Here is a 25,688-nt window from a genome sequence, read left to right on the forward strand (position 1 = left end):
CTAACCCAGCAGCTAAATTTACCTGGTACAAGAACGGAAATCCTGGCCTTCCTCCCAGTAAACAAACACAGATAGTCCAATCTTCCAGGAACCAGTCAAAGCTTATCTTCAGCTCCGTCCAGTCGTCTGACTCTGGAGAGTATTACTGCACAGCTGAGAACAAAGTAGGGAGGACAACATCCAAACTGATTTTCACTGATGTGAAATGTGAGTGAAACAGCTCATTTAAAAGCAACATACAGCTGATAAGTTATCAGGAAAAGGTTTCTTATCTCTGTTTCACATACGCCATACACTAACTATTTAATTATAAATACAACTTGTAGTGCTACTTCAATTTTTAGTTAATTTATGTTAATATATTATAATTTATTTTTTTTAATTTTTGCTATCCAGATGCTCCAAAGCTTCCCTCTGTGTCAGTGAGTCCCTCTGCTGAGATAGTGGAGGGCAGTTCAGTGACTCTGACCTGTAGCAGTGATGCTAACCCAGCAGCTAACTATACCTGGTACAAGGAGAACCAAACACTGATTCAGGGACCAGAAGGCATTTATCGTTTCACCTCCATCAGCTCTTCGGACAGAGGGAGTTACCACTGCAAGTCTGAGAATCAACATGGTCAGATCAACTCTTCTGCTCTATTTGTAAATGTCCAGTGTAAGTTTCACAAGTCTGTGCTGTTTTTCATCATACAAATGTCCTTTAAAATCATGCAATGGCTATATTATTGAATTATCTCACTTAATATTCTCCTCCAGATGCTCCAAAGCTTCCCTCTGTGTCAGTGAGTCCCTCTGCTGAGATAGTGGAGGGCAGTTCAGTGACTCTGACCTGTAGCAGTGATGCTAACCCAGCAGCTAACTATACCTGGTACAAGGAGGATGAAGACTCACCAAAAGCATCAGGACAGATCTTCACCATCTCTAACGTCACAGCTGAACACAGTGGGAATTATTACTGTGAAGCCCAGAACACAAGAGGACGTCATAACTCCACCTCACATCTGGCTGTTGTAGCAGGTAAGTTATTTGTACTGCATCAAAAGTCATGGCGCACAATCTGGGCTTGATTTTCCTGTGTGAGGTGAAAAGATGTGGTTTGCTGTCCTTCCATCTGAAACGCTTAACGAGTAATTTTTAGGTGTCTTCCATGGTTGGTCCCTATGAAAGGCTCACTCCATTAGTCTCTCATATTCTCACAAAATTTGTCTAAACTTTGCTTCAGACTCAGTTCAGTGTCCACAAACACTCGTAGTTGTGGCTGGGGGGTCTCCAGGTGTTGGCCTATGGCCTTCTATATTCTGGCTGTACTGTAGTTGCCCTCACTCTGAGGTCAACAAGTAAAATACAAACATAAAATGACTTGATACTAGTCAGGTGATGTTTTGGGTCATTCAGGGCCAGACTGACCAGCAGAAGATCACAAGACAGACACTGGAAGGGTTAAATCTTCCTGCCTGCATTGAAGAACAGCTGAAGTTGGTAGCTGCTGATTCCCTCACCCTGCTAAACCTGATCTAGAGTTCTGTATGGGTCCAGTTTTGCAAACCTGTTCAAAGCTCAGTAGTGGAACCTACCCGTTACCTGTAACCATCACCGAGTCAAATCCGGTCCCGACCCATTAACATAGGTATCGTGACCTGGCCTGTGATTAAACAGTTTTGCAAGTATGCTGTTTAGCGTAATGTTCTGTCCCATTCAGATGTGCGAAAGACTCGCTCAGTCAGCACCCACTTGTTGTGTATGTAATGTAATTTGACACAAACCAAATTGTGGTAACCATCTGTCCACATATCAAAGGTAACCGCCCCGTTGCTGTGAGTCAGCTGCGTCTTGCGTCCTTGTTTGACGAATGTCCTCTGCATATTTTGTCAGTCTGCCACTGGATGCAGTTGTCTGATCAGGCAGCGGCTGCGGTGCTTCCACACAGCCAGCTTGGGCACCTATGATTATTTTTGATTTCACTCGCTGCCTGCCCACATTTGGTGCATTTTTACTCGTGAATGTACCCATGAATTTATGTATTTTTCACCTGTCACACAACCTTTTTGTGGGTTACCTGACCCAGTGCAGGGTGGATACAGTAATTCATTTTACACAATGAGTTTATGATGTTAGGTGCATATGCCATTTGTCTATTAGGACAGCTATAATTTCTGAATTTTCCCAAAAGAAAATTTAGTTAAATATGTGTTTGTAAAATCATTTTAATCTACAGGGTATCTTATTGTCACTCCCTAATTGTCAGTCTTTCCATTTTTGTTCCATTCTGTGTTCTAGGATCATGGATATTAATAACCGCGGCCACAGTCTCTGCTGTTGTTCTCGCTATCATACTCATCTCCGTCTTCCTCTGGATCATGTGAGCAGTTCTGTTTCACCGAATAATTGTTCAGAAAAAAATCAAAATGTCTTTATTTTAGAGATAAGTTTTGCACTTTAACTTTTAAAATAAATTCTTCCGACCAGGAAGAAGAGGGCCTCCAAGCATCCGTCTGGAGAGACACCGGACACCAGGGAACAGGTGAGGATGTCGAGTTTAACAGCACTGCAGCGGCTCTAAAGTTTAGTTGTGACTGCTACACTCTGTAGCTCAGCTTAACAACACTAATGTCATACAGCAGAACTTAAGGTTACTTTGTTTCACCTTAATCAGGAATATTAATCATGTTCTTCTTGATCTACCTCTTCTTTAATGCATCCACAGACATCCCCACCTCTTGTCCTACAGTTGGATTTTGCGGAGGAGCTTAAACAGGCTTGATTTAATGCAAACCGACTGAACGTTTGTCGGCGTTTGTCACTGTGACACATTACCGCAAACCAGAGGTTGCGCTAGACTTTTTCGTCGCCGGTCATTTTGACTGACAGGGTCGTAAAAATTCGGTCATAATCTATTTTTACCGGTCATTTTAATTTTCATTTTTAAATGATAATAAAGATATTCAAAGACATTTAGTTTTCATTCGTTCATTTTTAATAAATCCAACAAGCAAGTTATAAAGTATGTATTAATAAGGACATGAACGAAAAGATGAACAGACATCCACACACCGCAGCGCTTCAGTTCGGCGTCTGGTCTACATGCGAGCCGCGAGCGCTTCTGTCAAGCAGGATAGAGCGGATGTACCAAACAGGAAGTCGGACACAGAAAAGACAAGAGAATCCGGCCAATTTTCAAAATAAAATAACAGCATACGCTGAGGAACATATGGAAATACCGTGTTTATAATTTAAAATAACACAACAGTGCATAATCGAACACATTTTTCAATACCCTAATCACTTCATTACAATTTTAATTTTGTGTCACTGAGCCTACAGACTACATAAATAAAATGGTCAGAACAATATGCCCTATTCATTCAGTGTTAATCCAACACAATCAATACATGGACATGCAATGACAAATTGTCATTAAATTATAAAAAACACATAAATATGGACTTACCCATGTTTAAAATGACCTGTTGAAGTGAAAAAACGAGTACTGACGGGAACAGACGAGTGGAGTCGATGTTTAACTGGCGCGGAGAGCGCAGGAGAAATGTGCTGCCTGTGTGGACAGTCAAGCGCCTGCGAGTATACTCGCAGGACTTCTGCGGCACTAACGCATCTGGTGTGTCCAGGCCGTAACAACGCTACATGAAGCAGATCAATGACTTTTTCTTTGCAGTGTGAAAACGGCAGCCACTTAAACCACTGACTGTGCACTCCGCCGCCAAGTGGGCAGGGGTGGTAATTGCAACCGGTCAAATGACCGACGGCCTTCAGATTTTCCAGTCATTGTTGTAAAAACCCGGTCAATGACTGAGAATATCCGGTTAACGCGACCCCTGCCGCAAACAAAAAGTAGCCGACATCAGCAACCTGTGCCGACGCTGTCTAGGTGCTGAATCCAACTTGCATTAGTGTACTGCTGCACGTTGTGTTGGTTTACTAAAAAGTTGATGTGTTTTTTGGGTGACGGGAGGAGGCACAGCAGAGTTAGTCTCTCAAGAAAACTAAAACTGCACCAATGTGGCAACATTTGGATTAAGAGCCGACGAAAGAAGTGTCCTTACTGGTTGGAAGTGCTGTTTTGAGCTGAACATTTGTCGGACGCCCTATTTCTGTTTATTCCTGTTGCTCACGTTGAAATTGCTGCAATTGATGAACAGCTGATTCGTGACGTTGAAATGAGGAATTATTCATACATCCTCCTTGTTTCACTACAAAAACCTTACTAAGGGGGCAGCTGGCTGGAGGGAAATTGCCAGGGAGCTCAAAGTTTCTGATAAACAGCAATCGCTAATAACAGCCCACTAGCTGTTGGCTATATTTTATGTAATAATATTTAAATTGTATAATATTTAAATCTCTGAAATATAACAAAAATTAAAAGTGAATCTAAGACGTCATATTGTTGAGTCAACAATCGCCGTCCACTTTTGTAATACATCAGAGCAAGTCTGGATGAAGTCGGACACAAAACTAACCGGCATGCATTGTGCGGCAGTTGCCAGTGATCAAATCTGCACAGGCCTAGCTCATCTCGAGCATGGCTGTTATGTCCCAGTCAGGAGCGTCTCCTGAGTCAAGAGCAACACCGAAAATTCTGGTAAAGTTTGGTGTACTGCACTGAAAATGCGTCCCACCTTGACAGTGTTAACAGGCAGTATTCGCTAAACAAAATAATCACAGGCTTTGACTGAAAACTTACCTACTGTCTTGATAAGTGACAGGAGCCTTTCGTCTACATACATAAAATGAATAATCTTATTTTTTCAATGTCCACAGTTACAACTAGCAGAGCAGCCGAACGAACTTCACTATGCCACTGTCCGCTTTTCCAAAAACCCAGCTCAGCCCAGACGATACGTAGAAGCAGAGAACGTCGTGTACGCTGTTGTAAAATGTGACAATGCCAGTCTGGCCTCGAGGTGAGCAGTTTCTCACACAACAACAGCATCTGTTTGGCTTGAAAACAATAATGATTTTGTCACTTTGGCCTTGCACTGTGTTTTGACCTTTTGTGATCACTGCTGAGCTCTTTGTGTCTGTGTATGTTTGTACAGTATCTCTTAGAATCCCTTCAATTTAATTTTATTTTTCTCTCAGGTCCGATCAGGAAGCTGTGGAGGATCCAGCTGCGTTGTACAGCACAGTCAACAAAAAAAGAAATCCCTAGTCCACTCTGCATTCATGACATATATTTTCTTAAAGATCTTTATGAAAGGAAACCAGGTTGAGTTTAAAACATGCTTCTTCTCAGTGCAGGCATTAAAGCACAGATTAAAGCTATCTGTGTGGAAAAAATGCACTTTTAGTGGATGTATTTTGACGTTGTTTGACGCTGTCTGAGTGCCCTATTATTTAATATAGCACGTGCTCATGGGCTGCAGGCCGGTCAGCCCTAGCTTCGTACTGGAGAAATGTCACATATTGAACATCCTATCACTCATTTAGACAAAAGCAGATCAGAAAATAGGGCCCAGGTTGAAAAAAACATTAGTTCCCCTTTAACATGATATGCCCACCTGTTTTATTCTATACTTCTTTGTTTCCTTAACGTCATGCATTTATCCTCTGCTCTGTCGTTTTTGTCTGTATCCTGTTTGCTTTTTCTTAAAACAACAATAACAGCAAAAAAGTACAAGGTTGGAATGTTTTTTATTCTCTGACTTCTAAAGTTTTGAGTCAGTTTGGTAGTTATCCTCTTAAAACACACACACACACACACACACACACACACACACACACACGCACATACACACACACACACACACATGAAGTGATAGAACTGGACTAAAAATCATATTTCACCCTGTGATTTTGCAGAATGCAGCAGTGCACACTTCAGCAAGCTACATGACCATCTTAGCCATACTATATATGTTAACCTGCGTGCACCTTTTGTAAGAATACAAAACAAAAAGCCTCAATTATTTTGGACTGATGAAAATGAGAAGTTGGACTGAGTAATAAAGAACTCTTTGGGTTACAGTTTTGCTATCCAAAAAGTGCATGATTGGACAACCTATTGTGAGCCGACAAATTTGCATCAGGCATAAAACACTCAGCATGAATCAGGATGTAAGGCACCGCTCTGGGAAAATGCAAAGTTTTTAATTATAAACATGACGAGTTGCATTACATGACTGCACCTTCTTTTTACAGCAAGGATTTATCTGTCATTATTTTACTATGGAAATCAGCGGAGGGGTGAACTCCAGTCTAAAGTTCAGTAGGTCACCACAGTGCACTGGTTGTGCTCATGTTGTCTTTCAGTAGTTCACTGTACAAAACCACATCATTTCACTGTTCCTCAAAGTTGATGAGCAAAAAAATCAGTCTGTGTTTTTAAGTGTAATGGCAGCAAAAAAGTTTGCATAAGATTGGTTTTGCTGTGGCCAGGACACCCTGTGGTTCAAGGCTCTCCCTAACAGTAGCTACACAAACTTGAGGCCACAGCCATGAGCCTTTGGCTCTGGTTAGCAGAAGGAAGCAACATGGTCTTTCCATCTCTGAAACACTTTGCTGTCACGTTGATACCAAGCAGCACCCTCCAGGGATGATGAGTGAAGCCAATGCGGAAGTGCTAAAAACTGCAGTTCGTTGAATGGCCGCTTGAGGCTGGCTCCAAAAGCGAGTCAATCCCCATAGACCCCCATGTTAAAATGCTCAACTTTACAGCAGAAATAAACATGTTTACAGCCTGGTACAAAAAATGGTTTTGGTCTCTATAGCTAACTTACCCTTTCATGACAACTGTACAGGGGGTGATTTTTTTTTTTTATAACTCATCCATTTAAATTTTATTAAGGCTAAAAGTTGCGCATAATTAAGGGAGTGGTCACTTTGAGTGACAGGTGGCGCCATCACGGGTGGCTAGCTAGCTGCTGTCTGTCTGCTAGGCGTCATCTCAGCTATTTCGCAAGTCATTGAACCTGACCTCTCAGCCGTGTTTGTGCCTTTTGGATATTATGTTTCGTGAGGGAGCTGGGACCAAGTGGGAGCAGCCAACATCACAGGGCTAGCCAAAGTAGCGTAGCTTGTTAGCCTTAGCTAACTTCGCAGCTTCAAGCGAGGTGGACGCGTTTAAGCAACCAGGCTTCATTTGGCCCGTCTCTTTGCCCATTTTTGATTGGCCGGGAGTTGGGCGGAGTCAGACACTGACAAGATGGCGACAGCCAGAGCCGCCTACTTTGAGCTTCAAACCCGCTCCTCAGAAACCAAAGGACTACATAACGGTGACTATGTCCATATTTTTATACAGTCTTTGGTTGATACAGTCTATGGTTGACACATTTTGTTTTGTTTATTGTCAAACTCTCTTTTTGATAAGTCGTCTTATCGTCTATCTGCCTTCCTTTTTTGGGTTGTTTTGCAGTGTAGGCAGTTGTAGTCTCGCCACCAGACAATCAGAGATCTCCGCCTTCTGATAGTCTGGGAACACTCCTTTCTAAATTGTGTTTAACACACCGGCGAAAACGGCCGGCAACAAAGCAACGCCTCTTGCATTTTTGAAAAGGACACGCCCTCCCGGAAATGTGTGCTCCCCCTTTTCTCGTCCGCAAGGAAACAAACACACAGAGAGCTTGAAAATGGATGCCAAGAGATTTAACTTTGTTTTATCAAATGTGTGCTCAGTCCACAAGGTTGTGGAAATGAAGGACTTACAGCGACTTGAGCCATTTTGTACCACTACACATGTTTCTAGTCGGACTATGTTTACGAGCACAAGAGTTCAGCGAGCCACCAAAGGACCGCCCTGCAGATTTACTATTGGTTCTGCAACATAGGGAGTTTTTTAAACTCTGAAATTGTATCCGCCCATCTAAACACAAAATCAGGGAGAAAGTCATCAGTCTGTAGTTAAGCAAAGCGTCTAAAGGCAGTTGTTGCTAATGCTGGAATATCAACTCTCGCTGCAGGATTCTTCGCCATTGAATCAGGCTTTCACCAAAGGGACATGCATGTGCATATGTAGAACAGCCGATAGTAACGCCCTCTCTCTGAAGTGACCTGTGATGTGCCAAAGTCTCCTGTCACAGGCTAGATGTTCTGGTGTCTGAAACAGAGCCAAGACGAGGTGCAGAAGTCTAGTTTTTCTCTTACTCAATTACTATGAAATAAAACTACGTACCCCAGCTTTAACAAAGTTATCATAAAGTATATGGCAAACCCTCTATGTAAATGCTGACCCTGGTGTGTGGTGTCACAGACGGATTTTGTAAAGCTTGAGTTTCCGAACAAAGTGATATCCACAACATGTCTGTTTAATAAAATCAGTCAACAGAGGAACTGAATAAAAAGCTACATTGATTACAGTTTCCTCTCTGTCAAACATGACAAGTTCAAGTCAAATGTATTTAGATACCTAATATGCCTCAAAGGGCTTTATAGTCTGCACAGCATTCAGCAGCCTCTGTCCTGAGACCCTCGATTCAGATAAGGAAAAACCCACTTTTTACACTTATGAACAAATATCGAAAAAGAAGCCCATGCCAAGCAACCTCCTCTCCACCATGACGTCACTGTTACTGCAGAATGCAACTTCCCTGAGTGTGTGAGCGACTGACCACAATCGGCAAGTTTATTTTAATCACACAGTCCCGTACAGAAACAATTCAAAGTGCCTTACAGTGATGCAACAGTAAAGACTACACAAATAAGTAACTCCTCTCACAGCAGCAGCACCTAATTTTAAACTGCAGAGTGTTTGTGTGTTGGTGTGAGTTTAGTCACCGGCTTTTGTCCCATAGGTTTTTCTCCCAAGCTCTTTTTAATATTATTCATACGTAGTTTGCATAATAACAAATTAGCTGTGTCCTTTCACCTAACCTGATATCATGCATGTTAATAATATACTGTAAAGAGGAACATGAGCGGACTGGTTGTGGTCAGTAGGCAGAAGCCAGAGATCAGGGTGTTGACAGAAGAGAGTTATCCATCAAGACAAACACATCTCTCCCTCCTGGTTTACTTCTTGTGTACAGTATTCACCTGATGATGTTTTATTGTCTCTGAAGCCAGATATAGAGACGAGAGGAGCAGCTATGGGTTTAACAACAGCGGCTGGTGGATTTGTCGTCTTCCTTCTCTCTGTTTCAGGTACTGTGAATCTACATTTACATTGTAGGTCATTTAGCACCTAACTGAAACATATTCTATGAGGGAGTTTGTTTTTACCTCAGCTTCAACCTGTGATATCACTCATGTCTTTAAAAGCTTTCATCCAGTCCACACTCTGCCTCTCTGAACAAGACATCTTGCGTTTGTGTTTCTCTCCCAGGTTGTTTTTTAATGTCACTATTAAGCACACAGTGGTTTTATTATTGCAATAGCTTAAGTCCTCAGATTTCACTCTTGCATATTTTTGTGTGCTTTTTTGTATATTTTAAGACAGCAAGGTCAGTGGGGTGACAGACAATCAACGTGCTGTGGTTTTCTATGGTGCGATTCCACATGAATGAACACAACACCCTAAGTTGAGTGTTGCAGAATGAATCAGTCTTAACAAGTGAATGCAACACTCTGCTTAAAACCCAGGAATTTAATTTCCCTTGTGAAAAAATGTCATGTCATGCTGCACTGTGAAGTTACACCATGGAAAACCTCCGATATCTTAACTGTATGAAGTATCTACAGTCAGCAAAACTGCTCTTAAAATATGTGCCAGGTTTCCATCCAAATGTAGTGCACATGTAAAAAAATGCACAACAAGATGAATATTGCACTTTTGTTTGGTTCCATTTTGCTTATTTTGACATACAAACTTGATCACCACTGTTTGTTTTTTTTTTAACTTTTGGCTTTTCCACATTTTGCATGCATATATTGAAAGTGTGTATAAGAACAAATGGATGTCCTTGGAGTCCTTGATCGCTGTCTCCCGTACTTTAGCAAGTGGATCATAAAAAGTGTTATGGGAAGAATGTTCAAAATACAAACCCATTGGATGGTAGGAAAGCTAAATGAAGCAAAGCAACAAAACACATGATATTCTCCCACCAAGAAAGATTATTATTGCCCCGAGAGCCCTAATGGGTTAATCCAGACAGGGTTGCAGCACTGCAGTCAGTGAGGGAGGAAGACTTCCTGCACCATCTTTAATTGAACATAGTTTGTATTTACTTCAAAGGGACAGATTGGATTTTTGAAGTGGGTTACTTATCCATACAGTAGCCAGTGTAGTCGCACAGTAGATGTCAGTCAACACGCCCTAATTTTGGAGGAACAGGCAGGAGTGCCAACACGGAAGTGAAACAATCTACCGCTGTGGTGGGGGGGTTGGCAACATTTTAGTCGCCTAAAAAGAAATCAATATCAGTTTATGTGTGTGCTATATTGAGAGTGTTATCGCCACCTTACCTCCTCGCCAGGCAGCCTGTTTTGAAGGGGGAAGTCATTAATGGCTTCAGTTCCCCCTCGTATGCTCTCGTCAGAGCCACCAGACGTCAATGAGAAAAGCAGTAATTTTAGCTTGCTGAACATGGAGGCTTCTGGTCGACCGCTACTTTGATCAGTTGGTTATTTTTTGTTATTGTGTGACTTTGGTGAATGTGAAGTAACCCTTTTAAACTTCAAAGTAACACAATAACACAAACAAAATAACTGATGTGATGCAGCTCCTGTGTACAACAACGGTAAACCACTGTTTTTCTCAATGGAGTTTGGCTTTGAAGAGAACGATATAAAGGCTTAATTTTCTCGTTTCACGTCTGCATGCACTTTAACTGATAGTGACTATTCTACACTGGCACTGACACATACTGTCTATAGATAAGGACCCCATACAACCCCACTTCAAAAATGTGAACTATCCCTTTAATGGCAGACACCTTTTCTCTTGTTCTGACTTTGTCTTTTTCTCCATGTACTAAGCCTGTTCCTCCACTGCACCTTCAGACTGTTTGTTGTCCCTGTGCACAGAGATTAACTACAGAAAGAATGTGCACTTTTTCCACTGTTCCTCAGTACTGTGAATTCAAACAGTGTTTAACTAAGCATACACTTTTGCTCAGTGTAACATTTGCTTAATGCAAAACAACAGCATGAAAGTCATGACCTTTATTTTTATTTTCCCTTTCAATAGGACACGGTAGAGACAAAGAAGGAAGTAGACATGCAAATAAACAGAGATGAACATGATGCAGAATAAGTCTGTTTTTTTAATTTATTTATTATTACTATTATTATTATTATTATTATTATTATTAATGGCCTGCCTGACTTAAAACAAACACGCCCAAAACATTAATGTGTGTCTCTTATGTTTATTGTTTTTATGTTTATGTTTATGTTTATGTTTTTATGTTTAACTGTTTTTATTTGGAGTTTCCATAACAAAAGACCACAATAAACACAATACAGACAATAACGACATGACCTTACACAGGCCTTACCTTACAGTTTTACATATTAACACACACACACACACACACACACACACACAGAGTTAAAGGAGAAAATTAATTAATTAAAATATATACATAAATAAAGATAATAATAATAAAAAATAAAAATGAATAAAGATAAAATAAATAATAATAATAATAATAATAATAATAATAAATAAAATGAAATAATAATAATAAAATAAAAATTAATAAATATAACAAAAATAAAATAAAATAATAATAATAAAAAAAAGAGTCCCATAAAATATAAAATAACTTAAAAGGTCTTAGGTAGGGGTGGGGGGTCAGGAGCTATCCTAAATTGCTAGAGGGGAATTGTTTCTCAAAGTAATCCAGGAATGGTTGCCACATCTTAAAGAATTTCCGAGTGGAGCCACGTATGGTAAACTTAAACTTCTGCAGCTTAAGGTGGGACATAACACTCTTAACCCAATGTGTGTGAGACGGAGGTGTAGTCGCCTTCCACCTGAGAAGGATGAGGCGTCGAGCTAGGAGGGAAGAGAAGGCTATAGCGCATGTCTCTTATGTTTAACAACACAAATGCTTTGAATTATTAAAAAAAACTTCTGCTGCATGGATTTAGATTTTTTTCATACCAGTTGCGAGTCCGATGGTGTTACAGAGGTGCAAAGCAGTACTCAAGTTTTACAAATGTAAGAGTGTAGTTTCACTACCAAACATTAAAACTTTCTATCAGTCCCATATAAACTGGTCTCCATTACAACAGGGCTGCCTGCTTGAAGATGTGTCTTAAACTGGTGATGGCTCGTCCTGAGTGATGACGTTTAAAAGCAGCGGGCTGATTCACAGCTAAAGTCCCCTCTTATTTAATGTTGCATGTGTTTTTTCATCACACAGCCGGGCAGGTAGAAGAAGTTTACCTGTTGGAGGTGAGCTGTTTGCATAGGTGCAGTAAGAGCCTGTTGTCTGCAGCTCTTTGTCAACATCTCACAGTGGCTGTTCCTGCTTTTACTCTTCCTCCCTGCTGTATTATTAGACTTGCCTTTATTGAAGAAAAGCCGCTGACAAAGTTCCACTACTTCAATCATCAATCAATCAATCAATCGATTTTATTTATAAAGCCCAATATCACAAATCACAATTTGCCTCAGAGGGCTTTACAGCATCCCTCTGTCCTTAGGACCCTCGCTTCAGTAATAACACAGTTCATTTTCTGTAGATGCTTGAAAATCGAAGTCCCCTGTTGTTTTGTTATTAACACTTTCCCCGCCAGATCATAATTTTTAAAGTTGCCATCTACCGCCAACACTGTTGATCACTCATCTTTCAAGACCCACAGAATAATCTGTGTTATGAATATGTAAACAGAAAAGACATGAAACTGAAGACGAGACCTTCTGTTTTTAAACACACACACACACACACACACACACACACACACACACACACACACTAACTTATTAGACTTTTATCAGAAAGATTTAAGGAACATTGTGACATTATTTAGGAAATCATTAAGGTGGCACAGTGCTACAGTGGTTAGCATCGTTACCTTACAGCAAGAAGGTTCCTGATTTTAACCCTGGGTCAGGGCTGTTTGAAGACACTCTGGGGGCCCCAGGCAAGAAGCACCTTGGACTTTGAACTTAACCCCCAGTAGTGGTACCGTGAGGTACCGTAGTACTACAGTACTCCAACAATGCTAGCGTGGGTGGCAACCAATCATCCGGGACATGGTCTCAATTTGTGTGACGCGTGAAGAGAGACAGAAATGCTGTGCAGTCCCGCACAATGCAGGACGTCTGGTCACCCTACTTAGCTACTTGCAAGCAGCAGCTTTTCGGGGCCCCGTTATGGGGGATTCCAACGTGTTGTCGTTGTTGCAGTGTCTATGGGGGTTCCATCATATTGTCATTGATATGGACCAATGTCAGCCGTCTCTGGGGCCCCCTTCCAGCTCGGGGCCCTAGGCAATTGCCTAGTTTGCCTGTCCGGTTGCGACGGCCCTGCCCTGGGTGGGGGGTTCAAATCCCAGGATGGGGGAGCCCATCTGTGCAGAGTTTGCATGTCCTCCCTGTGTCAGCGTGGGTTTCCTCCAGGTGCTCCAGCTTCCTCCCACAGTTCAAAGACATGCAGGTTAATTAGTGACTCTAAATTGTCCGTAGGTGTGAATGTGAGTGTGAATGGTTGTCTGTCTCTATGTGTCAGCCCTGTGATAGTCTGGTGACCTGTCCAGAGTGAACCCTGCCTCTCACCCAGTGTCAGCTGGGATAGGCTCAGCTAAGGCCTGGGTGATACTATTCTCTGAGACAGAGCTGCACATATATATTGATATATATGATTACATATTAAAGCAGGACAAGTAGGTACAATAACATTTACAATAATTACACCATTGTGGAAGTTTAAGAAGTAGTCTCATGGCATCATTATAGGGCACATTAAGTCTTCGCATGTTGCTTTTCCTATAGGAGCGCCATTAGTGGGCAGTAGACAGCAGAGTGCAAAATGCTCTTAAAAGATCTTCACATCAACTGAACACATGCTAAATTTGTGAGCAAGCATATTAGCTCATTGCTTAGCTTCATTGGTTGCACCTATTTGCACCTTACTGTTTATTTTGTTCTATGTTTTGCACCTTATTGATAGCTAGTTTTTATATTTTGAACCTTACTGTGAGCCAGCTCTTATACATGTGTCATTTTATGGAAACTGTTTTACCCATTATATCCAGATATCAGCCAGTGATGGGTTGGAAATATTCAAAGTAATAGAGCCAAAATTCTCTGTGTGGTCAAAACTAACATTAGATTTAGAATGCAGTTAAATGTAAAATCAAGTTTTATACAAATGCATTTTTAAAGTATCATTAAAAAATAGTTTTCCCCATGTTTTTTTGTTTGTTTTTTGCATGAGGGATGGATATGTTTTGCTTGACAGAGAAATTTTGAAAGAAAAATGTACCAAAAATGTTCTAAACCCTTAAATGATGTAATTTCTTCTTACTGGCGTCTTTTTGTGTAGAAAAATATTGGTGTGACAGGGTGGAACATAAAACTTAGGGACACATAAATCATACTATTTTCACCAAAAAGTTTTTTTTAATTTCCTTTAATGCTCCTTAAACAAAACCTCCAAGATTTATGTAGTTATTGAGTATTGAATATGAGATATGGTCAGAATGGGAATGCGAAAATGACTATAGTTGAACAGAACACAGTTGAAAATATTTTAAAAATGCATTTTTATTTTATTTTTTTCAGTTTTATTTTACTTAATGTTAAAGTACCTGGATTAATGTTCTTACCCACTGAAAACAATATTGGCAGTTTTTTTCCCTTTAAATCTTTGGGACCCAAACTCATGGAATAATTCAGAGGCAGCATCTAACATCAGGAGTAAACCCCAAATAATAAAGTCCTATCAGACATCTAAACTTTATTCAGAAAGGAGAACAAGCCAGACATGCACAGAGTAAAGTTAAGTTTCACACCTCACAAACAAACAGTAGTCTGTTTGAACTAATGAACATGATACAGACTTTATGCTAACATCTCTGTTGATGATGCTGGTTGGAGCTGTTATTTATTCTGGGGAATGTAGTTCAGTTTTCCAGCAGGTTTAAAACATGAAGCACTTCCACAAAATTTAAACTCTGTCGTCTGTTGATGAGTCTGATTGTGGTTTCTGCTGTGCTCTGTCTTACAGGGGTACAGGGTCAATGGGGAGTGACTTTTGCTCCTACTCAGGTCTGTGCCACCAAAGGATCAACAGTGGAAATGCACTGCACCTATACGTACCCATCACCTTATACAGTAGATAAGGCATTCTGGTTTACTAAATCAGATAAAGTCCCTTTGGACAGCGACTCAGACTACACAGGCCGTGTGGAATATGACTGTTATGAGAACAACTGCACTCTGAGAATCACAAACCTGACCGGGGGCGACTCAGCTCCGTACTATTTCAGGTTCACAACAACACCAAGAAATGCTTATACTGGTGCACCTGGAGTCACTTTGTCTGTCACAGGTAACATAAAGGTGTATTTATTTTGTTTCAAATGTGGAGCATGTTACAAACATCGTACAAGTGTGTGTGTGTGTGTGTGTGTGTTGGCTTATGTGTATGTTGACAGTTAACTATGAGGAGATTCAGCATAGCATTACTTCAAATTAAAAACACTATGATTTTAACGCAGGAATAGCTAAGTGCACGCCAAAATTAATTGGAAATCCTTTAAAGTGAGTCACTTAGAGGTCCAGTGTTTAAGATTAAGGGTGATTTAGTGGAATCTAGCAGCGAGCATTGCAGATTGCAACGAGCTGAAACTTTACCAGGTTAGAATTCCTTCCGTGTTTGTTGTTTAGGAGGTTTTTACCAGGAGCTGAATATATCTGCAGAGGTCTCTTCCTCCATAAAACAAACGGACCTGGTGATTTAAACTGGTAGAAACACTGATTAAAGCAATGACACGATTCATATCAGCGTTTCTCCAACGCTGTTTGGCATGTTGGACACGGGCCTCTGATCATGCACCTGCCAATGTGTGTGCATCTTTTTTTCTCCAGACATTCAGGAGGTTTTTACTGAGAGTTCTCTTCCTCTCCCAAACAAACAGACCCGGCGATTTAAACTGGTAAAAACACTGAATAAAGCAGTTTAACATTATATAATCTGTGTTTTTCCAACACTGCTCATTGCGAAGGGGCTGCTAACTACGCAAAAACGTGAATAGATCTATTTTGAGCCAGTGTTTGATTAGAAAGGAACAGAAAAGAATGTCTTTAATGTCACTGTACATGTACAACAAAGATGAATGCAACATCATCAGTGCTAATATAAGTAAAAACAAAAAATGGTGAAAACAATAATTATATAGTGAAAAGGTAAAGTAAACAGTAATGAATATTTCACTTAAAAAACACACTGCAAAAACAACCATGGAGGGGATCTAGCCCTTGTATTGCAATCAAGCATTTTTCCAGTCGAGCCTCAGTGCATTCGTTTAGTGCCGTTATCGCTTTTGGATAAAAGCTGTTTTCTAACCTGTTTATTCTTGTTTTAACGGTCCTGTATTTTCAGCCTGAGGGTAGTAGATCAAACAGGCGGTGTCCTGGGTGGGATGGGTCATTCAGAATGTTCTGGGCTTTTTGAGGCAGCAGGAACTGTACAGCTCTTCCATGGAGGGGAGAGGACAGCCGATAAATTTCTGGGCAGTGTTGACGACCCTCTGCTTTGTCCGCAATGGGCTACAGTAGAAACACGTCCTAGCAACATGCCGATCCCCGTTATAAGAGCCAAATATGTTCTTTAACCACTGGGTGTCACTGTGCTGGTGTCTTGGGCTCAGCGACATCGGTAAGAAGGTCACTGTTGATGTCCGGTGTTTTGTGCTGGAAGCGCAAAGGGTGTTTGACTAATAAATGTAGGAGCTAAGGCTTTGACTTACAGCTCTCTAACCTGGCCTGACCGGACTGATGCGCTTGCTTTGATTTGATGCCGTGCATCCCTTTGTTGTGATGTGTGTTGCGTTCAGAAAAAGGATCTGCAGGCCTTGGTTGCAGAAAGTCCATTTCTTTATTTCCATCGCACACAACTTTCAGTGCTACCAACAAATCCTCCGCACCACAGCGGAGCCTTTATTGCCTGTATTGCTAAGGCCCAAGACACCAGTGCAGCGACACCCAGGGATGGGCAGTATTTCTATTACTTGTATTTAAAATACGTATTTCAATTACATTTGAATATTTTGTAATTTGTATTTGATAAGGCTGATAAAAAGCAAATGTAATTTGTAACAAAATACTTTTGAGTGAAATAATTTTGTATTTAAAATACTCAAAAAACGTCCTCCACGAATCAAAAAACAATAATAATAGCTGACACATTCTTATATTATCAGATGTAACAATATTTTTTACTTTAAATTTTTTTTTTATCTATATGTTTTTTTTTTAAACTTAAAAATAACATAGGGAATTGTATGTTGTTGTGGTTGATGCTTGGAATGAGTATGCTACAATGAATTGCCTCACGTGGGATCAATAAATTTGTCTGAATCTAAATCTGAATCAATAAATAATATTTTAGGGTAGCCTATAGCCCAAACCTGAATACTCTGCTATACCAAATTGTGAGAAAACAAGCGTAAATTTACAATAGCTGCGACCAAATTTGCTACTATCACGCCATGAATGGATAAATCATGGTTGTTCTTTCTGGTACAGTTACTCATGGTCTCTAGTTGCAGTATGCAAATTTTGAGCATTTTGGTCAAGGACTTTTTGAGTTATTCACGAAAAGCTTTGTGGACTGACCGACCAACAGAGTGACCTATAGAGCTGCGGGTTGCTGCTAAAAAGAAAAAGAAAAAAAGTATTTTCTGTATTTGAAAATACAAAATACATGTATTTTATTTTGATACATTTATTTGAGGGATATTTTATATTTTGTGTCAAAATACATTTTGATGTATTTTTGCCCATCTCTGGAGACACCCAGTGTACACATGGTGGCTACAATTAATGTCTGGTTGGTTAAAGAACATATTTGACTCTTATATCGGTAGATGAGGACCTGCTTCCCATGTAGACATAAATGGCTCATTCTTAGGTAACAAAAACACAACAGTTGTTACTTTCAGGGGATTAACAACTGAAGAAATTATATTATATTCCACTGGCAATGTATTCTGCTGTATGCTACACACTGGACCTTTAAAATAGGGCCTAAAAGCATTTTACAACAAAAAAGAAATGTACTCGACAAGATGTCAGAGCTGATTTCCTATCAGTAAAATGTAGCTCTTTATTGATATAAAATATACCAATATACTGTATACCCCTAAATCCTACACACTGGACCTTTAAAAGCATAAATGTGATCCTCAAAGTGATGCTGGATAAAACGTCAGGGGGTCATCAAAGTCAGTGGTGTCGTCCTCTGAGGATTGTGCATGTTTTTGCAGCATTTCATGGTGATCCATCGATATATTTCAGCCTGAATAAAAATGGTGGACTGACCAACACTGCTGAATAAGTAATGTAGAACAAGTTTATATGAAACTGATTTTGATAATATGATCTGAAGTACTTTAGTAATCCAGTCAAACTTCAGGTCAGCCATATGTTTTAGTTACTAGACTCCCTATGTATTTTTTTAGTGTGAGGTTTTTGAGGTGTGTTTCTATTAACCGATGACTCTGTGTACTCCTCACATATCCAGAACTCCAGCTGCTCGTAAACGAGATAACGGTCAATCCATCTAATACTGAGGCAAAACTGAAGTGTCAGACAACCTGCACACCTCTTTCTTTTGTCTGGTTCAAGAATGGACAGGAAGTTCCTGAACAAACCAATTCATATTCAGGCTTTTTAAATCCTGGAGACAACATCTCCTGTGCTTTGAAGGGACATGAGGATTACCGCTCTCCTACACTGTGTGAGTCTACTTCACTGTGTCATAAACAAAATGTGAAACTCTGGCCCAAGGTAACGATTGTGGGTGTCCATCAATCAAAGTTGATTACCCACTTTATTTAATATGCTTCAAATTTAATGATTCTGACTTTTTGGTCAGTCAACCTTTATGCAAACTGTTGGTCATTTATACGTGAGCTTCCACTGTAAAAGATTGTGCTCATCTTTTAAACATGGATGTTTTTTCTTCCAGATGCTCTAAAGTTTCCCTCCGTGTCAGTGAGTCCCTCTGGCGATATAATGGAGGGCAGTTCAGTGAACCTGACCTGTAGCGGTGATGCTAACCCAGCAGCTACTTACACCTGGTACAAGAATGAAACATACCTGTATACTCTCAGTGAAGTGCTCGTCTTCAGCTCCATCCAGTCCTCCGACTCTGGACTGTATTACTGTGCAGCTGAGAATGAGCTGGGGAGAAGGATGACTGAATACTTTATTGACGTGAAATGTGAGTAAAAACCTTATTTTAAAAAAAAAAAATATTACACATAGCAGATAGTTTGTTGATTGTTAACTAAAACACAGCTAGAAATCTTTGACACATGTCATTCATAGCTGGACTTCAAATGGTATTAACTTGTCTGTAGGCTACTGTTCAACAAAGTAGGATGTATCGTTAAACACAATTTAAATAGACAAAATAAAGCATTTAACTACCTGCCTACTTAGTTATGGTAGAAGCACAAATATCAAGGAAAAATAACCAAATGATATTAATAATTTTATTTATAAGAGCGCCTTTCAAGTCACCAAAGGACTTTTTACAAAACCAGATGAGACAGTCAGTACATAATAAAAGATAACGACAAACAACAATGATAATAAGGAACAAAAATAGTTCCTGGTTCAATCCAGGGTGCGGGAGCCCTTCTGTGCGGAGTTTGCATGTTCTCTCTGTGTCAGTGTAGGTTTCCTCCAGGTGCTCCAGCTTCCTCCCACAGTCCAAAGACATGCAGGTTAATTGGTGACACTAAATTGTCCGTAGGTGTGAATGTGAGTGTGAATGGTTGTCTGTCTCTATGTGTCAGCCCTGTGATAGTCTGGTGACCTGTCCAGGGTGAACCCTGCCTCTCACCCAATGACAGCTGGGATAGGCTCCAGCCCCCTTGCAACCCTCAACAGGAAAAGTGGTTAGAAAATTGATGGATGGAAGAACAAAAATAATGAAATGCAAATACAGATAAAATGAAATCCACAAAATGGGGCAGGCAAAACAATGTGCCTCTGAAACAGTCCCTCCTGGCTCCCTTACAGTTAAGATGGAGGTGAGGATAAATATGGGGAGTCATCTCATAAAATGCCTAACTTCAGTGGATCATAACATAGCGGGTATGTAATTAATTTTTGTTCATGTAATTGTTCAAATAAGTCCAAACTTTTCTATGGATATCAGAGTTTGAGCCATGACAAAGGCCAAAATGTGGCCTGCGTCAGACAGTACAGCTGGTTGTTTCAGCCGAGCCAAATTCCATAAAAATTATGGCCCCTATCTTCCAGTGAGGAGGAGTGAGGAGTCAGCACTAATGATGCAATAAAACAGTCAATAAAACAGGATTTTCAGCTATTGTGAATCACTGCAAACCCAAGAGGTCCTAAATCATCCAGCCACAACAGACGGAAACACACACTCAACCATGCACACATACAGTAAGACCAAAAGCATGATTTCCTCACTTCTTCCTGCACTTCTGAGTAGCTGTGTTACATGCATGAGGGACAGTACAAGTCACTGTTGACATCCAGATTTGCCCTGCTGCTTGTTGCTGTTGTGACATAAGTGTTTAAATATGTGTGGCACTAAAGCAACGCATCCTGCTTTTATAGTAAATTGATGTTCCCACATCTCCTCCAGATGCTCCAAAGCTTCCCTCTGTGTCAGTGAGTCCCTCTGCTGAGATAGTGGAGGGCAGTTCAGTGACTCTGACCTGTAGCAGTGATGCTAACCCAGCAGCTAACTATACCTGGTACAAGAACAACCAAACACTGCTTCAAGGACCAGAAGGCATCTATCAGTTCAGCTCCATCAGCTCTGAGGACAGAGGGATCTACCACTGCAAGTCTGAGAATCAGTATGGAGAGATCAACTCTCCGTCTCTGTATTTAGATGTGCAGTGTAAGTCATGTGATTAACAAGTCTACTGTATTCCTTGTGATGCAAAAAGTCTGCCTATATCATGCATGCTAATATTTAATGATCAGCCACAACATTAAAACTATTGACAGGTAAAATAAATAACAATGATCATTTCGTTCCTGTGCAGTATTCTGCTGGGAAACCATGGGTCCATGCATTCATGTGGATGCCATATGACATGCACCACCCATCCAAACCCTGTTGCAGACCACGTTTCCCCCCCTCACAGCAACAGCACACCATGACGGCATCAGCAGCAGGACAGTGCTCAATGCCACACTGCAGAAATGCTCAGGGACGAAACAAAGAATATGATAGAGACCTCAAGGCACAAACATGGCTTCCAAATTCTCCAGGTCCCAATAAGGGCAGACTCTGATCCGTCGTACCTGTCGAGGCATGGACACAGGACCTCTGGGGGGGGGGGGGATTATTGGGTGTCTGGCATCAGGGCAATAGCAGTAGATCCTTTGAGACCTGCATGCTGTGAGGTGTGGTACCGGCACATCCCAGACACTGATGCTTGATCAGATTGGAATCTGGTGACTTTGGAGGCCAAATCAGTGCCTTAAACTCTTTGTCATGTTCCTTGGGTCATTCCTGAGCAGTTTTGTGGTGTGGCTTGGTGCATTGTCCTGATGGTGTCGGGAAGTGCTGCTGCCATGAGGGGGTGCACTTTGTCTGCAGTGGTGTTTGGGTGGGTGGAGCGCGTCAAGTGGCATCAACATGAACTCCAGGACCCAAAGTTTCTAAACAGAATATTGTGGGCGCCCAGTAGCTCATCAAGTAGGGCAGGCATCTCATGTGCAAAGGCGATGTCCTTGCCACAGGGGCCACAGATTCGACCTCAGCCCGTGGCCGTTTGCAGCATGTCATCGCATGATTCTCTCTCCCCTTTTCATGTTCAAACTGTCCTGTCAAGTAAAGGCAAAAGCCAAAAATTAATCTTAAAAAATAATATTTGACTGTAACAAGAATTACCTGTGTAACTAACATCACCTGTCAGTGGTTTGAAAGTTGCGGTTGATTATTGTAATTAGAATATTTCCCTAAATACTTTCCCTCAGATGCTCCAAAGCTTCCCTCTGTGTCTGTGAGTCAATCTGGCGATATAATGGAGGGCAGTTCAGTGAACCTGACCTGTAGCAGTGATGCTAACCCAGCAGCTAACTATACCTGGTACAAGAATGAAACATACCTGTATACTCTCAGTGAAGTGCTTGTCTTCAGCTCCATCCAGTCCTCCGACTCTGGACTGTATTACTGTGCAGCTGAGAATGAGCTGGGGAGGAGGATGACTGAATACTTTATTGACGTGAAATGTGAGTAAAAACCTTATTTAAAAAAAAAAATATTACACATAGCAAATAGTTTACTTGCTAACAGATATGTATGGGAAATATAGTTCTGTGGACAAATGTATTTTTAACTAAAACAGCTAGAAATTTTTTGACACGTCATTCATAGACTTTAAATGGTATTAACTTGTCTGTAGGCTACTGTTCAACAAAGTAGGATATATCGTCAAACACAATTTAAAGCAGCTGTGCGGAACTTTTTACCATTAATAAAACTGTCCCTAGTTCGTATCACCCCACTTTGAAGATCCGCATATTTATTTGAACTCAACAGCAACAAAAAAGCCTTTCTCTATATGGCTATTTAGCGTAGCCTTGTTCGGGTCAGACACACAGCGGAAGTCAGCAAACCAGAATACGGCACCGGAGGCGGAAGTGATTCTGCTCGCCCACAGCGGCCCGCAGCGATTAAACCACAGAAGAAGGAGCCGTGTTTACAGTGTTCTTCGAGTAAGCAGTACGCAATGGGCATTGCTGAACACATAACACCAAACAGTTTTACCAGAGATGTATCTATGAGGACTTGGTTGTACTTTTGATGTCATGGCGGATAACGAAGGAGCATCATCTAAAATTATCTGTGACTGTGACCGTGAACACAAATATACAGCAGGCAGTTGTCCTCAGTTTATAAGAAATTCAGAGCTACACCAGAACATTTATGAACAGGTCTTACTTTACTACTAATTTGTGTGTAATGTTAGCATGTTAGCATGTCTCCACTAATTACTTGGACTGACCTAACGTTAGTAGCCTAAGCTTTGCAAGCGAAGGCTGCAGGTAACAGCTTTGCTGTGTTAGCATTATGTTATGTCTTCACTGTGTATCTTCACATAAAAGAATACTCCGACGATTTGGGAGTTATGCCCTCTTCTATCATTTTTACATTGAGACAACATGATCGATATCTTTTTTGTGTCTGTACGTCCAGTGGCTGGGTCTCAGCGTTTAGCACTGCGCTTATAGGGGGTCAGTACGTCCTGCGCTGTGATCCGCGGAGGGATACACCGGTGAGCAGGCACAGACGTAGCCTGTAAACAGAGCTCAGCTGTTTATTTAGCCTAGCAATATCTCCGGACTATAGTAGCTGCAATGGACGACTTTGAACGCGATTTTGAAGAGTTTCTTGTAGCGGACACAGATCCAGAGCCATACCTGTTTGAGCCGGAGCATACAGATGAGGAACTCCAGGTGTTGGATGCTGAGTGGGCGAGAAGAGAGGCTGAATCCTCCGCTCCCATTTTGCTGCACAGAATGGGACTCAGTGCTACCATTGTTGGGGAGATATATCATCAGGAGGAAAAGCGCCGCAGAGAGTGTATCACAAGGAGTGAAAACTTTGCAGCAATCACTAATCCTGGCGTGATTGAAACTTTTTTTCATGTTCCTAAGATGAACTGGAAATAACGCCCCAGGCCTGCAGGAGCTGATGGACAGCTTTCAGTCGGGTGAGTAATATCGTCCATGTCGTCTCTTTGTTTGCTTTTACCGAGTGACCTAGCGTACCTGTCTCAGAGCCAGCTGCAGCTGTTGCTCACCGGTGTATCCCTCCGCGCAAGATGTACTGACCCCCTATAACCGCCATGCTAACCGCTGAGACCCAGCCACTGGACATATGAAAATGATAGAGAAAGGGCATAACTCCCAAATCGTCGGCATATTCTTCTCAGATAATAATGCGGACTCAGCAGATGACTTGTTAACAGAAACACGACAGGAGAATTTACTGTGTAATTTTGCTGTTTCCACTAATTACTTGGACTGACCTGACGTTAGTTAATCCTCTCGCTCTCCAAAACAAATGCATGCGGTAATTGCCGGTTGCAGTCGAGATTTTACGACACCAGGCTGTGGGTGTCATACCACTTTGACCAAAGGGGCGCTATAATCAACGAAAATGAAAAGTTCCGCACAGCTGCTTTAAATAGACAAAATAAAGCATTTAACTGCCTACCTACTTAGTTATAGTAGAAGCACAGATATCAAGGAAAAATAACCAAATAATATTAATAATTTTATTTATAACAGTGCCTTTCAAGTCACCAAAGGACTTTTTACAAAACCAGATGAGACAGTCAGTACTTAATAAAAGATAACGACAAACAACAATGATAACAAAGAACAAAAATAGTTCTGGTTCGATCCGGGTGGGGGAGCCCTTCTGTACAGAGTTTGCATGTTCTCTCTGTGTCAGCGTGGCTTTCCTCCAGGTGCTCCAGCTTCCTCCCACAGTCCAAAGACATGCAGGTTAATTGGTGACACTAAATTGTCCGTAGGTGTGAATGTGAGTGTGAATGGTTGTCTGTCTCTATGTGTCAGCCCTGTGATAGTCTGGTGACCTGTCCAGGGTGAACCCTGCCTCTCACCCAATGACAGCTGGGATAGGCTCCAGCCCCCCTGCGACCCTCAACAGGAAAAGTGGTTAGAAAATTGATGGATGGAAGAACAAAAATAATGAAATGCAAATACAGATAAAATGAAATGCACAAAATGGGGCAGGCAAAACAATGTGCCTCTGAAACAGTCCCTCCTGGCTCCCTTACAGTTAAGATGGAGGTGAGGATAAATATGGGGAGTCATCTCATAAAATGCCTAACTTCAGTGGATCATAACATAGCGGGTATGTAATTAATTTTTGTTCATGTAATTGTTCAAATAAGTCCAAACTTTTCTAGGGATATCAGAGTTTGAGCCATGACAAAGGCCAAAATGTGGCCTGCATCAGACATTACAGCTGGTTGTTTCAGCCGAGCCGAATTCCATAAAAAATTATGGCCCCTATCTTCCAGTGAGGAGGAGTGAGGAGTCAGCACTAATGATGCAATAAAACAGTCAATAAAACAGGATTTTCAGCTATTGTGAATCACTGCAAACCCAAGAGGTCCTAAATCATCCAGCCACAACAGACGGAAACACACACTCAACCATGCACACATACAGTAAGACCAAAATCATGATTTCCTCCAGGTGTGGACAGATTGTGAGACAATGAGCCCCTGGGTGCAGACATGCAGAAGTCCCCAACACCTCTCTTACACAGGAGCAAGACACACTTTGTTAAGCCTCTGTTGTTGGTTTGATTCTCTGTTTATTGTGTCTCTTTGTAGTTGTTTCATGTTTCTTTGTGGTCATTTTGAGTCTCCCCCTGGTCAGCACGTGTGTCCTCGTGTGACATTTTGCAAGTGCAGGCCAAGGGGACCACTGACACTATGGGCCTCTGGGCCTGTGTCCTGCAGGCCCAAATCCTTCCATGCCTTCAGGCGTACGCCCAACAGACATAAAACGCTTGAGTTTGTGAGGCAGTATGTGGCTGCACTTCTGAGTAGCTGTGTTAGATGCATGAGGGACAG

At 41.2% G+C, this 25,688-nt stretch overlaps 2 protein-coding genes across 2 annotated transcripts in view; both read left to right on the forward strand.

The window, feature by feature from the left end:
* LOC125886328 (sialoadhesin-like) overlaps positions 1 to 6,079 on the forward strand; it is a 182,051-nt gene extending 175,972 nt beyond the window's left edge. Inside the window, exons 15-19 of the mRNA XM_049572442.1 lie at positions 759 to 1,019; positions 2,280 to 2,361; positions 2,469 to 2,523; positions 4,779 to 4,921; positions 5,100 to 6,079. Of these exons, the coding sequence (XP_049428399.1) occupies positions 759 to 1,019; positions 2,280 to 2,361; positions 2,469 to 2,523; positions 4,779 to 4,921; positions 5,100 to 5,169 (611 nt within the window). The 3' untranslated portion in view covers positions 5,170 to 6,079. The remainder of the gene's footprint in view (positions 1 to 758; positions 1,020 to 2,279; positions 2,362 to 2,468; positions 2,524 to 4,778; positions 4,922 to 5,099) is intronic.
* A 2,127-nt stretch (positions 6,080 to 8,206) lies between these two features.
* The window catches only part of LOC125886329 (hemicentin-2-like), a 131,198-nt gene continuing 113,716 nt past the window's right edge, over positions 8,207 to 25,688 (forward strand). The window contains exons 1-4 of the mRNA XM_049572443.1: positions 8,207 to 9,095; positions 15,074 to 15,397; positions 18,593 to 18,808; positions 19,040 to 19,294. Coding sequence (XP_049428400.1) covers positions 9,041 to 9,095; positions 15,074 to 15,397; positions 18,593 to 18,808; positions 19,040 to 19,294 — 850 coding nt within the window. The 5' untranslated portion in view covers positions 8,207 to 9,040. The remainder of the gene's footprint in view (positions 9,096 to 15,073; positions 15,398 to 18,592; positions 18,809 to 19,039; positions 19,295 to 25,688) is intronic.

This window comes from Epinephelus fuscoguttatus, linkage group LG3, assembly GCF_011397635.1.
Source record: "Epinephelus fuscoguttatus linkage group LG3, E.fuscoguttatus.final_Chr_v1".
Lineage (NCBI taxonomy): Eukaryota > Metazoa > Chordata > Actinopteri > Perciformes > Serranidae > Epinephelus > Epinephelus fuscoguttatus.